The following is a 16513-nucleotide window of genomic DNA, read 5'->3' as shown; positions in this document are numbered from 1 at the left end:
TTCCACATGGATTATTTCTTATAAGTACCGTATATATCCGATCATAAGCCAGTTCGTTTATAAGCTGACCCCCCACAAGATGGATAAGTAAAAATGGAAAAATTTACGACCCATTCATAAGCTGACCCTACTATTCAGGGGTCAGCAAACTTTGGCTCCCGGGCCATCAGGATAGACTGCTGGTGGGCTGAGATGGTTTGTTTACCTTGAGCATCCACAGGCATGGAGGTAAACCTAAGTAAACAAAACGTCCCGGTGCGCCAGCTGCTTACCCTGATGGGCAGGACAGCAACTAGTGGGGAAATTTTTTTGGGGGGAGGGGGGGAGGGGAAGGAGCTGGGGGTCAGGGGAGTAACCCCTGTGACCACCCCCCACATGACTCCACCTGTAGCCCAGGACCCCCACACTCTCCCCATCCCATCCCTTCCCACCTTAGCTGGAGCGGGCCAGGGGAGGATGTCTCTGGCCTGGCCGCAGCCTGCTCTGGTGGGCGGGGCCAGGTGGCGCGGCCGCAGCCTGCTAACCCCGGAGCTGCAGCTGCTTCAGAGGCTGAGAGGAGAGCAGCGTGGCCAGAAGCGGAGAGACTCTGGCCCCACCTCTTTCCTTCTGGCTCTGTTGGCTGTGCAGCCTCTCCTTGCCCCCTCCGCTGGGGGGAGAGGCTGTGTCCCACCCCTCCCTCTCTATACCCGCTCATAAGCCGACCCCCTTCTCTGATGCTTCCCTTTTTTACAAAAAAAAAAAAAAAAAAAATCGGCTTATGAATGAGTATATACGGTACATTAAAAAGGAAAATGTAATGAAATGTGGGACAAAAGTGTTCCATCATACCCAAAGATTCCAAACTTGGCTTGATCTCCATTCCAAAATGGTCCTCTTGTACTTCTTGCAAACACAGTACCTAAAAGAGTTTTCCCAATTTGAATTTAATATATTAACAAACATATTAACAAAAGCTTTCACTTCATTAACTAGTGCATCTATTTTTTCCTTGAAGCTTTAGTAACTTTATTTAAAGAGGTAAAAACCATCATGCAAGAGCTTTCTCTATTTAAAAACTGCTTAGTGTAAGTAGTATTTGGTACCCATTTTATTTATTCAAAATTCTGATCTGTCTAATCATGTAGATTTACCAAATGACTAAGTGACAAAAAATAAAAAAGCTCCTGGTTGACAAGGAGCTAAATTTTCAAGTTTGGGTGCTTGATTGGGACGTCCTAATCCTATTCTTGGACACAAATCAGCACTTAAGCCCCACTCTGACAAACATTTATGCACTTGAGTAACTTTACTCATGTGAGAAGCCTTGTGATCAGCTTGCAAAGCACTAAGTAGTAGCAGAGGCTCTGGAGATATCTGCCCACAGACTCCCTCAAACAGCACTGTCTACGTTTATACATCTCACATTTGGGAGATTAAAAATAAGTTTCTAGCCTTGATTCCTGATGGCTGTAGTTTGTGTTTGTATTCTCACTTGGCGTGTGCTGAGCTTGTGTTCGTCTGTCTGTTTGAAGGACCGTGTGCTGTGGCCGGCAGTTGGAAGCTGTGAGCTTCTAAACAAGGTTTGAACTCTAGAAGCCTATGTTCATTGGCTGAACCTTAGTCAGGGGGCAGGGCTAACAAGAAGGCCAGAGCTTTATAAAGCAGTGAGCAAGCAACCAGGGAGCAGCAATCACAATTTTTCAGCAGCCTAAGCATTCACAGGTTACCATTTCATATATACATTAAGGAAGGAGAAAGATTTAAAGGAGGATGAGGTAGCAGCTTTCTAGATTTTGATGGAGATCTTTTTCCACTCACAAGGGGCAGCACAGCAGGAAGTGCTTGTTGTAGAGTCAGGCAATCAAGCCTGGCATCACTGGTGAAAGAAAGGTAGGAGTTGACCTTGTGATAAATTAAAAAGGTTGTGAAGGACTTTGCGAGAGTTGTTGCAAGCAAGATGGTGTTCTTGACAGCAGCATTTTGAATGGAATTGAGCGATGAGATTGCAGGCACTGAGAGAAGAAATTACAATAGTTAAAGTGTGAAGCGATCAGGACTTGGATAAGAATTTTGGTAGCACGGGCAGAGAGGAAAGACTGGATCTTAGAGGAGTTGTGCAAGAAAAAGTGGGAAGATTTGGACATGGCCTGGATGTGTAGGTTCAAAGAGAGGGCTGAGCCAAAGATGAAGTGAAAGTTACAGGCCTGAGTGACAGACCGCTGTCCACTCCAACAGAGAAGCAGGAGAGAAGCTAGTTTCAAAAGAAAATAATGAATTCTTATTTTTCATTAAAATAATGAATTCTCAGTTTTGGCAGTGTTAATTTTTAGTAGACATCTCGTCATGCATGTCTAGCTATCACAAAAGACAAGCTTAAATTTTAGTTTAGATGGAGGGGTGAGGTCTAGCATGGAGAGGCAGATCTGCAGGTCATCCGAATAAAGATGGTAGTCAAAGCCTTATTGGCAAATGAGATCAACCAGAGATAAGATACTGAAGGAGAAGAAGAGATTGCCAAAGCAGAGCCCTAGAGAGGACCTCCCCCTGAAAGGGAGGGGAGGAGGATGATGACCCACTGAATAAGACACCCAAAGGGTAGGAAGAGAATCAGGAAATGACATCATGAAAATGCAGGAATGATGGGATAATGAGAGACTATGTTTGACCGTAGAAGCATTAAGGACAGTTTCAGAAGTGCATCTGTAAATATAGTAGTGGGGATTACAGTAACACTACCACTGGCTACTGCCTGAGGTTTAGATCACTCAGAAAACATTACTTTGGTAAACATGAACTGGCAGTACTAATAAGCATGACGTGATAACTTAAAGGACAGTTGAATCCATTAGAAATCTTATCTACTAGATCACACACAATCCAAAACTACTCTTGCTACACATTAACTATGTTGTTCTCAATGAAACCTGTGTTAGTTTTCCACTTACATCTGCATCCAGGTGTTTGATTTCCCGTAGAATGTTGGGAAATCTATAACCCCAGATTAACACTGGCCGTCTGCAGTGATTATACAGGTGGGAGTTATCTTCTAACAAATTCTGTGAAAGGATATTGTAGGACATCACAGTAAAATCAAACTTTCCCTTGTCTTCTGTATTGTTCTGGTCAATTTGCTTATCTTCAAGAATCTTCATTTTTTTACTATGGTGACAGAAATACTCCCAATGTCTTTTGATCATGCCTGTTAAAACATGAAATACCAAAATGAATGATCATGTAATACATTTACATTACCATACATTGATCTTACAACTTGTTTTGTATGCCACATATTGTATTTAAGGAATTATGATTCCTCCTGAGAGCTCCCTTTGCTTAAAAAAAATGTATAGGCAAGTTTGTACCTGTTATGATTAGAAATATTTCAGACCTTCCATTTGAGATGGAAGTAATAAACTGTGCTCATATAAACTGCACACTTGGTAGCCACTGGGTATGCCCCACATTTCAGACTTCTCTGAAGTTGGAGTAACCGGATATATCCTATGAAGCTCATTATGGCCAGTTTCCAGATATGCTACTCGTGGTGTTTATAACTCTCCTGAAAAGTTTGGGGATTAGAGAGACTCAAAAGCTTTCATATGGTTCTAAATTTGGAGCCACAAGAACCACTGAAAATGCCATCTTGCCTCTGCATTATCTCCTATACAGTATCAAGAGTAGTAAAGGATCTGGAAACAGGTAGCAAAACCGATACTCTTATCTAAGGGCCTGTCTAGGCTACAAAATTAAGTCGACTTTATCTTATTTGACCTTGAGCCTCTGAATTAAGTCAGTCAGTTGTGCTTGGCCACACCATGCTCATTGTCTTGATGGAGTATGTCCTCACTAGCAGTGCATCGTGGCTAGCTATCCCAAAGTGCAACTTGCTGCAGTGTGTTTTGGGAAGTTTATGCAATGCCTCTTGGGACCAAAACTTGATCACAGGGGAGAATGGGAACATTGTGTCGGCATCCCACAATGCACTGGGCTCAACGGCAAACCACCCAGTGGTTTTCGTGCCTTAAAACCACCACGCGTATGCCATAACCCCAGAAGCATGGAGTCTGCTCAGTTGTGCACTCTTGCTGTGAGCATCTCAAACACCTCACACCTTCTCCTGCAGTATTTCCAGAGCTGAAGTAGGGTCTGCCACGCGGAACATAGCAATGTCCCGCAAGCAGACCTGCCGCAAGCCATTGAAAAACAATTCACAGTTGCTGCTCGCAGTCACAAAGCAGCTGCACTCTGAGTGCGGTTTCTGGTCCCGTGAAACAAGCACTGACTGGTGGGACCACATCGTTTTGCAGGTATGAGCAGTGGCTGAAGAACTTTCTAATGCGGAAGGCCACCTTCCAGGAACTTTGTACAAAGCTTTCCCCTGCCCTGCAGTTCAGCAACACAAAAATGAGAGCTACTCTGACAGTGGAGAAGCAAGTAGCAATTGCTATTTGGAAGTTTGTAAGGCCAGACAGTTACCAGTCAGTGGGGAATCCATTTGGAGTAGGTAAATCAACTGTGGGAGCTGCTGTGCTCCAAGTGTGCAGGGCTATTTATCAACTTATGCTATGAACGGTAGTGAGTCTGGGAAATGTGCAGGACATAGTGGATGGTTTTGCAGCGATGGGGTTTTCTAATTGCGGTGGGGCGATAGCACGCATATCCCCATCTTGGCACCAGACCACCTTGCCAAAGAGTACATAAACCAAAAAGGATACTTTTCAATGGTGTTGCAAGCACTGGTGGATCACAGCGGGAGCTTCACCGTCATCAATGTAGGATGGTCAGGAAAGGGTCATGACGCATGCATCTTTAGGAACTTGGGTCTGTTCAAAAAGCTGCAATCTGGGACTTTCTTTCCAGACCACAAAATGAACATTGAGGACGTTGAGATACCTATAGTTATCCTGGGGGGACCCAGCCTACCCGTTGCTCCCCATGGCTCATGAAGCTATACACTGGCCATCTGGACAGCAGGAAGGAATGGTTCAACTATAAGCTCAGCATGTGCAGAATGGTGGTTGAATGTGTCTTTGGTCATTTGAAAGGGAACTGGAGAGGTTTACTAACAAGGCTGGATCTTAGCAAAGAGAACATTCCCCATGGTTATAGCTGCCTACTGTGTGTTCCATATCTGTGGGGAAAAAAAGGGGGGAAATTTTCTGCAGGGCTGGGCAGTTGAGACAGATGGGATGACAGCCATTTTTGAGTAGCCAGACACCACGGCAATAAAGGCAGCACAGCAAGGGATGCTGTGTATCCGGGAGGCTTTGAAAGGCCATTTCAACAATGAGTCACAGTAACGTGAGCTGCTTGTGCTTTCCCAAACCTTACCTGCCTTGTATGACTGTCCCTGTAAAGCCAACTCCCGCCCAAGCCCACTGCTTCTACTCAATAAAGAACATTTATTTCTCGAATCCATTTACTGTATTTAACAAACATAAGTAAAGAGGGAGAACAGAAAAAAAGATAACCCTGGGGAAAAGGGGTTGTAAAGTTGGAATAGGAGAAACATTTTCAACTGTGTAACATAACACCACATTCCAGACCACCAATGGTCTGTGAATGGGCGTCCTTCTGTTCCTTGTACCCTCCCCCGGAGTTAAGTGAAAGGGATAATGGACTTTTAGCCCATGCCTCATGGAACACTTGGGGGAGGGTGATTCTGCACCAGGCGATGCTGACTGGCTGTCCACCAGGGTCTGCAGAGGAACTCTACCCTCCTGCTTCTGTTCCTGCAGTTCAACCAGACGCCTCAACACGTCCCTCATAATCCGAAGTATCTCATCCTGCGCCGCACGCTCTTGCTCATTGGAAGCTTTCCTGCTCTCCATGTTCATGTCTAACTTCTTGGACAGTGAAATCCTCCACGCTCTCAGCTGTCTCAGCTGTCCTGGAGGCATTCATTATCTCTTCCGCGTTCTCTTTCTTCTCCTTCTAATCAGCGAAAGTATGCTTTCAGGTTTTGATGACACGCTGAAGGACACATTTCCAGGGGTCAGTCATAGGAAAAAAATAAAGGAGCCATTGTACATGAATAAAATGTTTCCATAATAAGGTTGTTTTCATAAATAAAACCCTTATTACACTAGGTGCAAGCCAGAACATAATCAGAATCCGTAACCATTCACTGTGCCGTTTTGCTGCTCCAGCCATGGTGAGCAGGTCACCCTGGGTCACAGGTGACTGCACTTTCAATGAAGTTTATGGCAGGCTCATGTGGGGAACAGAGGTAGCTAGTCAAACAATGGCTCTTCCCCACAGCAAGCTGTTTACGAACTGGGCGGGGGGGGGGGGGGGGAGGAGAGAGGGAGAGGTATGTTTTCACTCCTAAATTGCAAAATCTCTCATGTGGGGCCCCAGTCCCTTTTCAGCCACTTTAAACTACTTGCCGGTGCATTAGCGGCTGCGTGGTTTGGCAATCCAGAACATGTGGGGGGTGGGGGTTGTCTATGCGCTCTTTTTTTCTTGTAAGAGCACTTTTAATGAGAACTTTCCCCACATTTCCCCTAGGTGACCTGATATGATATCAGTCTCCTGAGGGTAACAGGTGGAAAGGAAGGAGATGCGGCAAGTGTCTGGGCACAGACCCGTCCTTATGCTGCAATGCTGTGTACTGCAATGATGCCAGCAGAATTAATACAGGAGTTGGGTGAGAAAGTGTCCTACCATGGTGGGAGAAATAAGACTGCCCTGCCCAGAAACCTTCTGCAAAGGATTGTAGAGTACCACCATGAAAGTTTCCTAGAGATATCCATGGAGGATTCCGAGGCTATTCCAGTCCACATAAACAGTATTTTCTGGGGGCCACTCTCTGCATAGCTGGAGTGGCCTCTTGTAAGCAGAGAGCCACAGCACCTTGCTTTTTCTTCACAGTAAACATGCAATACCATCGAATGTGTGTGTCTGCTAAAGTTTAACTGGACTTTGATTGTAACTGTATACTCACCAGAGGTGCCTTCTCTGGCATCACGGTCGGCTACCGTGATGCCCTGCGACCCACAGGGCTCCAGGGTTAAAAATATTTCCTGGTTCTCGGGGAAAATGGATCCACCATTCTTCTGTCTCCCATTCTTCTCCTCTTTCTCATCCACCATATCATCCTCATTGTTGTCCCTAGAATCACACCTGTGAGGTGTCCACATTGCTTGTGAGGGTGCTATAGTAGGGTCACCCCTGAGAATCACATAAAACTCGTTGTAGAACCAGCAGCAGAACAACTGTTCGCTTCCCTTGCCTTCTGGTACGCTTGGCAAACTTCTTTTATTTTCACACGGCACTGCTGTGTCTCCCTCATGTAGCCCTTATCCCCCATTCCACAAGCGATCTTTGGATATATGTCAGTGTGTCTTCTGCTGGATCGGCACTCTGCCTGCACAGACTCTTCTTCCCACACAGCGATAGGATCCACCACCTCCTGTGCAGACCAGGCTGGAGCACATTTGCGGTGTGTAGTCTCCATGATCATCTGTGCTCAAACTGGCATGCTCCCAATGCTGATCAAACAGGAAATGGGAAATCAAAAATTCCCAAGGCTTTAGCAGTGAAGGGGCTGTTTCCTGTATACCTGGCTGCAGTGCAGCAGAGTTGAGAATGAGCTCCAGAGTGGTCTCAGATGAGCATTGTGGGACACCACCTGGAGTCCAATTAAGTCAAATTACACAATGCTGCATCTGCACTACCTCCTGAATTAAGTGCTATGCCTCTTGCAGAAGTGGATTACAGAAGTTGACGTTAGAGGTGACTTAGGTCGGCGTGAAGGACCCGGTAGTGTAGACACATACATTAACAGGTTGACTTAAGGCGGCTTCTTTCTACCTAATTTTTTAGTGTAGAACAGGCCCAAGGGAATCCTGCAAGGATGAGTATACCCCTGGGAAGCATTGACCATTTTTAATGAAAACAATTCAGTTCAACTACTTGAGACACAAGTGTATTTTGACCATTTCATGTAAGTTTATATATAACCTGAGGCCAAAAAATGTACTATATGACAATTATGCCTCTTCCTCCCTTGAAAGGAAGCTGGAGGACAGATACCGAAATTATGCACCGATGAAATATTTATGCCAGTGGCTGTCCCATCTCTGCTATTGAATTGTATTTGGGCTAGTCCATTCTAAATCCTAAAGTGGTCTTCTGTGATTAAGCACAGTGACAAAGTTACCTCCCTGCCAAAGCAGACATTCACTGAATCCTTGACTCCCCCTCCCGACAACTGCCAATTCCGAACTCAAAGACAGTACAGGGAGATATTGCCCAGAATCTTCTCAGCAATCTGAAGGACTTTCCAAAGAGAATACACTCCACCACTGGGACTCCACATCCTCAGAGGAGTGGGGAGGAGTTGCACGTGCTAAGGTGCTAAAGGAGGGGCTGCCCATTGATCATTCCTCTTTTTGTCTGTCAGTCATCTTTCTGAATCCCTCCACCGACTCCTTTTTCCACTCTATTAAATTTAAATCTCGGATCCTCACATTTAAGGGCCTTCACAACTGTGTTCCTCCCTTATCACATCTTTTCCTATGTCCTGTGCTCCATCAATGATGGCCCAGATGATACTCTCCCATGTCTGCTTCTCTGATGCCATTCTTGTGTACAGAATGTCCTCCCTGAGCTGATCTGTGAGACCACTATCCTGTCCTTCAAATCCCATTGCTGAGACTCCTGCAAGAAGTCAGGTAACTCAAGATGTCTAGGTGAAGGGTCAGTTCTGGACAGCTGATACATATCTAAAATTTAACATACATTTGCTTGTTTTGTATAAGTAATTTTATCCCTCTTCCCCAGAGCCATTGCAAGTCACTTGCCTTTACAGGCAGTCCTTGACTTTACGACATTTTACTTACGATGAACAGCACTTACGACATTTCTGAATTGACATCCTGATTCAATTTACAACCACTGGTTTCAACTTTACCACACTTGGTCCCGCAATGGAGTGGATTGCGGTTCTGAGTTCCGACTTACGACGCAATTTTCAGGAACCAATTGTGTTGCAAGTCCGAGGACCGCCTGTATAAGACTTAATTCTGCAAGAAACTCTATGTAGGCACTCTTACATTTATGAAGAGCCCTACTGAAGTCAATGGTGCTCCAAGCAGGCACAAGGACCTGCTTGTGTTGGGCAGCTTGCAGGACAGGGGCTCTAGGCTAAGTTATTTGGACAAGGACTACGTTTTCCAGACAGGTCTGATATTTTTAGTCTCCAAAAAAAGTCTAGACCCCATACTAAAATTTCTTGCTGAGAACTGGGCAGGTGGGGAGTGTCGCTGAACATATTTTATATACAGCATAATTGTTTCTTTTGCTTTATAAAATTATGTATGTATAGTACCAAGCACAATGCAGCCTATGAAGTCTGACTGAAGCCGCGGGGCATTAACAGCTACTACCAATTTCTCTTTGTAGCACCTCATGCTGGTATCCGAAAGGAGTCCATTGGAGAAGAGAACAGACTTGCCTCTTTGGGTGGAGGGAGGTATGAAAAAAAAAATTCAAGGCATCAGAAGCAGCAACAAAACTTAGAAGTTCCTGCTGCTAGGTCAGAGTACAGACACTAAATTGGGCTAGGGTAGATTGGATAAATGAGATGATTTTTTCTTTTGCCCTCCTCACCCCTTAAAAAAAGAAAAAAAGCCATTCACAATGTCAAACAAGTCCCAGAATCAGATTATGTAAAAAAAAAAAAAAAAGCTCTTAAGCAAACAGCTGGGGACAATTTAGGAGGAGTACGTTAAAGTCAAAGTATCGAGAAAGAGTAGTTGCTGCAGAAGACCTCACTGTGCTCTTAGCATCAAGCACGTTGACTTTAAATAATTAAGCATTCTGGCTCCCTGTTCATAAATAATTTGATTGCTGATGCAGTGATTCTCACTTAGACCTGATAAGATTTGAATTGTATAGACCACATTGTTTTGAGTTGAGAAATTGGGCATTAAGATATGCACAATCTGCACAGGTGTACTTGATTCATGTTCAGATAAGTAAAGAAAACTGCAGCAAGGCCTGCTGAAATTATAATTTATCAAAATAAATGGCAAAAATCAAATATGACCACCTGGTGGTGCCACTTCAAAAAAATGAGAGCCACCCTGACTGTCTCAAGCAGCATGAGCTCAGCTCTGTCTGCCAGATTCGGGTCTTTGAGAGCACAAAATCAAAACAGTTTAAAGCTATAAAGTACAGTACTTGACATTTGTAATACCTTTTAAAAACCAAGACCCTCTTGGTATAGTCGCCAGCAAAGAGGTGGAATATAGAGGGCGCTAGAAAATGGCACTTAAAGCCTGTTAAATATGTAAAGAAAACACTACAGAAATAGCAAACACCCTTTTTACCTCTTGTGTTTGCAGTATTTTCTTCTTCATTTTTTGGTGGAGTGGAAAGACAGGCTGCTTCATTCTGATTAGAGCTGCTAATTTCTTCATTAGGACTGCAAACATCATTCTGACCACTGTGTCTTCTCCTTTTTGAAGAAGGTTCATCACCCTCAGATTTCATATTAGGATTAGAGAAATGAAAAGAAGAGTTGTGTGTGAAGTTATCAGGTTGCCACTTCCAGTACTGAGGCGGTCTCCAAGGCCCAAAAAAGCGAGGCGGTCTCCAAGGCCCAAAAAAGCGAGGCGGTCTCCAAGGCCCAAAAAAGCGAGGCGGTCTCCAATTCACTGTAAAATCCCCAGTGCTGAGATACGGCGCCCAAGAATAGCGACCAACCCACTTTATAGAATTGGAGATACGATTGTTCCAGCAGAATCTTTGAGGGTTATCCCAGTGGGCAACCCAATCTCTGCCCAGCCTCTGCATGTGACGGGGCAGCATGGGGGGTCTACAACAGAAGAATAGATTAGTTAAAACATACTGCTCTTTATTCAACTAGTTTGCTTACAGAACACGAGATGCAGACTACTGTCCACAGGTACAATTTTTCCTAAGTTGCTGACTGTGATTTCTTACAGGATATTTCTTCCCCATACACTGATTTATATGAAGATAGTGGGAAATAACATTTTCCATTTAGAACTCACTCAGAAGCTTGGATGCCCAGAATAAGAATCTGATTATCAGATCCAATCACTTTTTATGAACCTGTCACTTCTTCCTTCAGTTACAATTTAAACAGTTGGCCCATTAAAAAAAATAGATGAACAAGCCCTGTTATAACTTTTTTCAGATTTGATTATGCTTTTTCATTCAGTACCTGTATGAGGAGTACTAATGAGAAAGCCCAGAAGGTAGGTACAGTATTTTAGTATGCTGGGACATCATCTATTCAATATAGGCTCTTATACCACACACTTCAGTGTAGAAGTTTCCTGTAGAAAAGAAAAGCTGTCACTGAACATATTCAGAAGTTGGTTTCCCCTATATAGCATATTTGGCTCTTCACCACCACAAAGAGGTTTAATTTTTCTAAATGGTCTGTTGCTCTTTAAAACTAAATTTTTAGCCTAAAGAGGTGACATGCTAATAATAATAATTTAAAAAGGATGGGGTGAAGGGGGAGGAGGGGGGAAGAGAAGAGAGAGACTGAGCCTGCCTCCTTTTTTAATATATACACAGGTTTGAAAAGATTTTTAATTTTTTTCCCCATTAAATGGTGTCTTGGTAAAAATTCAAGACTGCAGGCTAGTGGAATGGGTTTATTATTATTCTCACTTTGAATGATCTTGGACAGATAATTCACTCTTTTATTTTTAACTGCCAATTATACTCTTACCTTACTGTACCAAGATATGTGGACAGGTGTCTGAAAACAAAACAAGAACTTGAAATCAACTGCAGCTGGGTAAAGAATGATCAGAACAGACATTTTCTGACAATTTATCTATCTTTGAGTGTACAAAGCTACAGCACAATAGGATCAATTTTACAAAGTTTCAACAGTTTTTGAGGACATTTTGCATGATTTTTTTTCCATTATAGAGGGAATTTGCAAGAAATCAGAGATCCACTTACCCTCAATAAGCCACACTTGTGAATTTTGAAAATGTGCTAGAGGCTTACCAAAAGCCACATGGTCTACTGAGTTAAGCACAAGGATAGGAACTAGACAGTTCTGAGTTCTAGCCCCACCTCTGCTACTGATTTGTATAACTCTTCATACTTATAGCACTTTACGAACATAAGAATGGCCATACTGGGTCAGACTAATGGTCCATCTAGCCTGGTATCTGGTCTTCCAACAGTGGCCAATAGCAGGTGCTTCAGAGGGAAAGCGCAGAACAGGCAATCATTAAGTGATCCATCCCCGACACCCATTCCCAGCTTCTGGCAATCAGAGGCATGGGGTTGCATCCCTGACCATCTTGGCTAATAGCCATTGATGAAACTATTCTCCAAGCACTTGTCTACTTCTTTTTTGAACCCCACTATAGTTTCAGCCTTTACAACATCCCCTGGCAATACAGGATGACTGTGTTGTGTTAAGAAGTGCTTCCTTTTGTTTGTTTTAAACCTGCTGCCTATTAATTTAATTGGGTGACCCATGGTTCTTGTGTTACATGAAGGAGAAAATAACACTTCCTTCATCACTTTCTCTGTACTAGTCATGACGTTATAGACTTCCACAATATTCCTTCTTAGTTGCCTCTTTTCCAAGATGAAAAGTCCTTATCTTTTTAATCGCTCCTCAAATGAAAGCTGTTCCATACCCTTAATATTTTTTGTTGCCCTTTGCTGTACCTTCTACAATTCTAATATATCTTTTTTGAGATGCGGTGACTAGAATTACCCACAGTGTTCAAGATGTGGGCGTATCATGGATTTATATAGTGGCATTATGATATTTTCTATCTTATTATGTATCCCTTTCCTAATTGTTCCTAACATTGTTAGCTTCTTTGACTGCTGCTGTATGTTGAGCAGGTGTTTTCAAAGAACTATCCATGGCTCCAAGATCTCTGTCTTCAGTGATAACAGCTAATTTAGACCCCATCATTTTGTATATATAGTTCAGATTATGTTTTTTGACATGCTACTTTGCATTTATCAAGATTTAATTTCATCTGCCATTTTGTTGCCCAGTCTCACAGTTTTGTGAGATCCCTCTGTAAGTCTTCACAGTATGCTTTGGATTAGGGCTGTTGATTAATCACAGTTATCTCATGGGATTAACTCAAAAAATTAATCGTGATTAATTTCACTGTTAAACAATAGAATACCAACTAAAATTAAATATTTTGGATGGTTTCTTACATTTTTAAATATATTGATTTCTATTGCAACACAGAATACACAGTGTACAGTGCTCACTTTATATTATTTTTGATTACAAATATTTGCACTGTACATGATAAAATAGTATTTTTCAATTCACCTCATACAAGCACTGTAGTGCAATCTCTTTATCATGAAAGTTGAAATTACAAATGTAGAATTATGTAAAAAAACTGTATTCAAAAAATAAAACAAAGTTAATCTTTTTAATCACTTGACAGCCCTACTTTGGACATAACTATCTTGAGTAATTTCATATCATCTGCAAATTTTGCCACCTCACTGTTTATGCCTTTTTCCTGGTAATTTGTGAACGTGTAGAACAGCACTGGTCTCAGTACAGATCCTTGGGGGACACCACTATTTACATCTCTCCATTTTGAAAACTGACTATTTATTCCTATCCTTTGTTTTCGGTCTTGTAACCAGTTACTGAACCACGAGAGGACCTTCCCTCTTAACCCATCACTGATTACAAAAAGTTACTAATGAAACAGTTAAATAGCATTGTCTCAGTTTTCTAGATGGAGAAGTTGAAGCTCAAACAGATTATCCTCTTATAAAACCAATGTCTGAATCAGAACCCAGATTTCCTTGTTTCCAGTCCAGGCCTAATAACCTAAGCCACAGTGCCACAACACAAGTCAGTTTTTCTAAACCTCAGTTTCTCCATCTGTAAAATGGACACAGGGATATTTAATTACTTCATAATTAAATAAATAGGATTTACAAGTAAAAAGTACTAAGGCTAGTAACTGTCAGAAGGAGGGCTAGAGACAAAAGCCTCGTGGCTTCCTCTTGGTCTAGTGGATAAGAATACTTGTGACCCTCAGTTGATCCAATTTCTCCTCTTCTAGCAGCAGCTTTTTATTAGAAGCCCTCCTGGTCATTTACACAGAGAAATTAATACAAATGGAATAGAATGCTATGCTGCAGTTAGGATGTAAGTCATGTTCACACCACTTTCTGATAGGAGTTCTTAGAATGCTTGTTTTATAATCACTCAGATTAGATTTTGTTCATAGTTCAAATGTAAAGCCTCTTACAGCCATACATTTTTTCATGAAATGTTTTTGTTTGGGAAACCACAGGTGAATTTCAAAGAGAAGTGCAAAACTGTGCTTGACTCAATTTTATGACCTGACTGCCTCCAATCCAAGTTCTAGTTAGTGGGGCATTCAGCATATAAACATGATCTTCATTTGCTTTCAGATTCCCACTGCAGTTTGGTTTTAAGCATTTGCTTGCATTTATAAGCAGTCTTCCAGTTTTTGGAAAGGCATTAGATATGCAGTATTAAAATTAGGCCAGTTAAAGTTACTGTCGACTTGCTGCTCATGAAATTGGACACACCATTGACTTGAAATCATACTGTCTCCCTAATGTAATGATATTTTCACAACAGGCTGTGTCACTGGAAAAAAATACATTAAAAACTTCAGCTTTGTGTTGATTAAGACAACTAAAATATTTTGCTGGGTCCCACTATCAAATAATTTCCTTCGACTGTTTATCAAAAGTAGAGAGAGGTCTGAGATGAGATGCATGTGTAGTGAACTAAAATTATTCTGCCAAACTCATGATTTTAACGTTTCTTAAATATATTTATCTTTCTATATATATATTTAAATACAGTTCAACCAAAAATTCAACTGATTTAAATAAATAAGTTATCTGCCTATTATTTGCTCATTCAAAGCCTGCAGCTCTACTTTCATTGGGATACACATTTCTTTCCCCAACAAAAGTAGGTGTTGCTATGTGGGATGCCGTTAGGTACTTATATGGAACAGCGCTCCATAGTTTTAATCTTTAATTTTAATTTTAATCTTTAATTGGTTAGTCTCTAAGGTGCCACAAGTCCTCCTTTTCTTTTTGCGAATTTTCACTCAGTGGATCTGGAAGTAGAAGGAATTACGTACAGAGTTGTAAAGCACATACACCACAAACCGAAGCATTTAGATACTCAAACCAGAGGTCGTTAATGGCAGTTCCCCAACCGCGGGCCATGTGGGAGAGTATCACTGCATGCCCATGCCAGTGGGCCAGCGCGCCCCCTCTCCCATTACTCCCCGCTTCCCTGGGCCCGCCTCTCCCGCCCAGGCCTCCGGGCCAGCCCGCCCCCAACACCCACCCGCCACCTTAGCCCCCGCGGCCTAGGCCCCCCGCCGGCCCGTATTTACCTCCAAGTCGGGCGCCTCACTAGCCGCTCCAAGGAGCTCCTCTGGCCTCTACATCGCTCCCCCACAGGGGGGTCATCCTAGAGCGCCACCAGCTCCTTCCCCCCCGGCCCGGCCTCCCGGCCACCTTCCGCACTGACCGACCTCTGCAACCGCATCGGCTGCAGCCCCCCCTCACATAGAGCCACGCTTTCATCGCCGCCAGCCGGCCGGCCTGGCACCCGGGCGGCGCGCACTGGGCCATGGGAGTCGTAGTTCTACCGCCTCGCCCCGCTAGGAACCGTTCCCGGAGGCCATGTTTGTTAAGGGAATCTGGCCTATTCAGAGCGCCGAAGATCGGCGGCCATCTTGGTTTAGGGCGCAGGCTCCGTTTCTTGACTGGCGGACGGCCATCTTGGTTAAGGGTAGGCGGCTGGGGGCCATCTTGATTTAGGGCTGAAGCCGGGCAGAGAGGCAATGGTAGTTAAGGGCTGAAGCTTAGTAGCCATCTTTGCTCTGGGCACATTGCAAGGCTCAAAGGCCTTTATTTTAATGTGTGACTTAGTTGCAACTGTGGAATGGTGACTAGTAACTAAGAACGCCCTGTGCTCCCTAGGGCTCTGTCTGGCTACTCTCTGTCATACTACCCTAAGGGCAGAGGGTGCCCCTAAGCCTCACGTTTATCCTCAGTGATTTACCTTGTCCAGAAATGCCTGGGGATTGGGTGACTTTACTCTGCCACCTACTAGTGTTCATGGTTTCCACTGGAGCCTTAACAGTTGGCAACACTCACAATGTTATTGTGAGTCACACAATATTTGATGCTTTTCTTACAGCTCCAGCATCTGGAGTCCTGGGATCAGGTGAGAAACTCAGCTTTCATTTTTAAAACATCTAAGTTCTCAGCCCCCAGGATTGCAGAGAAAAGCTTGAAAACATGAACCCTAAATGTTCTGAAACCAGAAGGAAAATAATAAGAACCCCAAATGTATTATTGTTAAAAAGATCTCATGATTCTAGGGGGGTTGTCTCACAATTTTTAAACACTTACGGTTTTACAGTATGATTTTCAGATACGTTCTGCACTTTGGTGTACAGCTTTAGAACTTATTCCAGTAGGATAATCTCCTTTGACGCAATGCTGTGATATTATGTTCCAA

General features: G+C 43.1%; 1 protein-coding gene across 4 annotated transcripts in view; it reads right to left on the bottom strand.

Annotated features, from left to right (window-relative positions):
* Nucleotides 1–15618, bottom strand: part of ANGEL2 (angel homolog 2) — a 31511-nt gene extending 15893 nt beyond the window's left edge. The window contains exons 1-6 of one of the 4 annotated variants that reach the window (XM_073338930.2): nucleotides 15378–15618; nucleotides 11696–11725; nucleotides 11177–11291; nucleotides 10317–10804; nucleotides 2925–3178; nucleotides 829–898 (exon numbers count right to left, since the gene is read on the bottom strand). In XM_073338930.2, coding sequence (XP_073195031.2) covers nucleotides 829–898; nucleotides 2925–3178; nucleotides 10317–10797 — 805 coding nt within the window. In that variant the 5' untranslated portion in view covers nucleotides 10798–10804; nucleotides 11177–11291; nucleotides 11696–11725; nucleotides 15378–15618. The remainder of the gene's footprint in view (nucleotides 1–828; nucleotides 899–2924; nucleotides 3179–10316; nucleotides 10805–11176; nucleotides 11292–11695; nucleotides 11726–15377) is intronic. The other 3 variants (XM_073338931.2, XM_078852270.1, XM_073338929.2) reach the window with 3 other exon arrangements.
* Between the last annotated feature and the right edge of the window lie 895 nt (nucleotides 15619–16513).

This window comes from Lepidochelys kempii, chromosome 3, assembly GCF_965140285.1.
Source record: "Lepidochelys kempii isolate rLepKem1 chromosome 3, rLepKem1.hap1, whole genome shotgun sequence".
NCBI classification, from domain to species: Eukaryota; Metazoa; Chordata; order Testudines; family Cheloniidae; genus Lepidochelys; species Lepidochelys kempii.
This window is presented reverse-complemented; position numbering and strand designations above follow the sequence as displayed.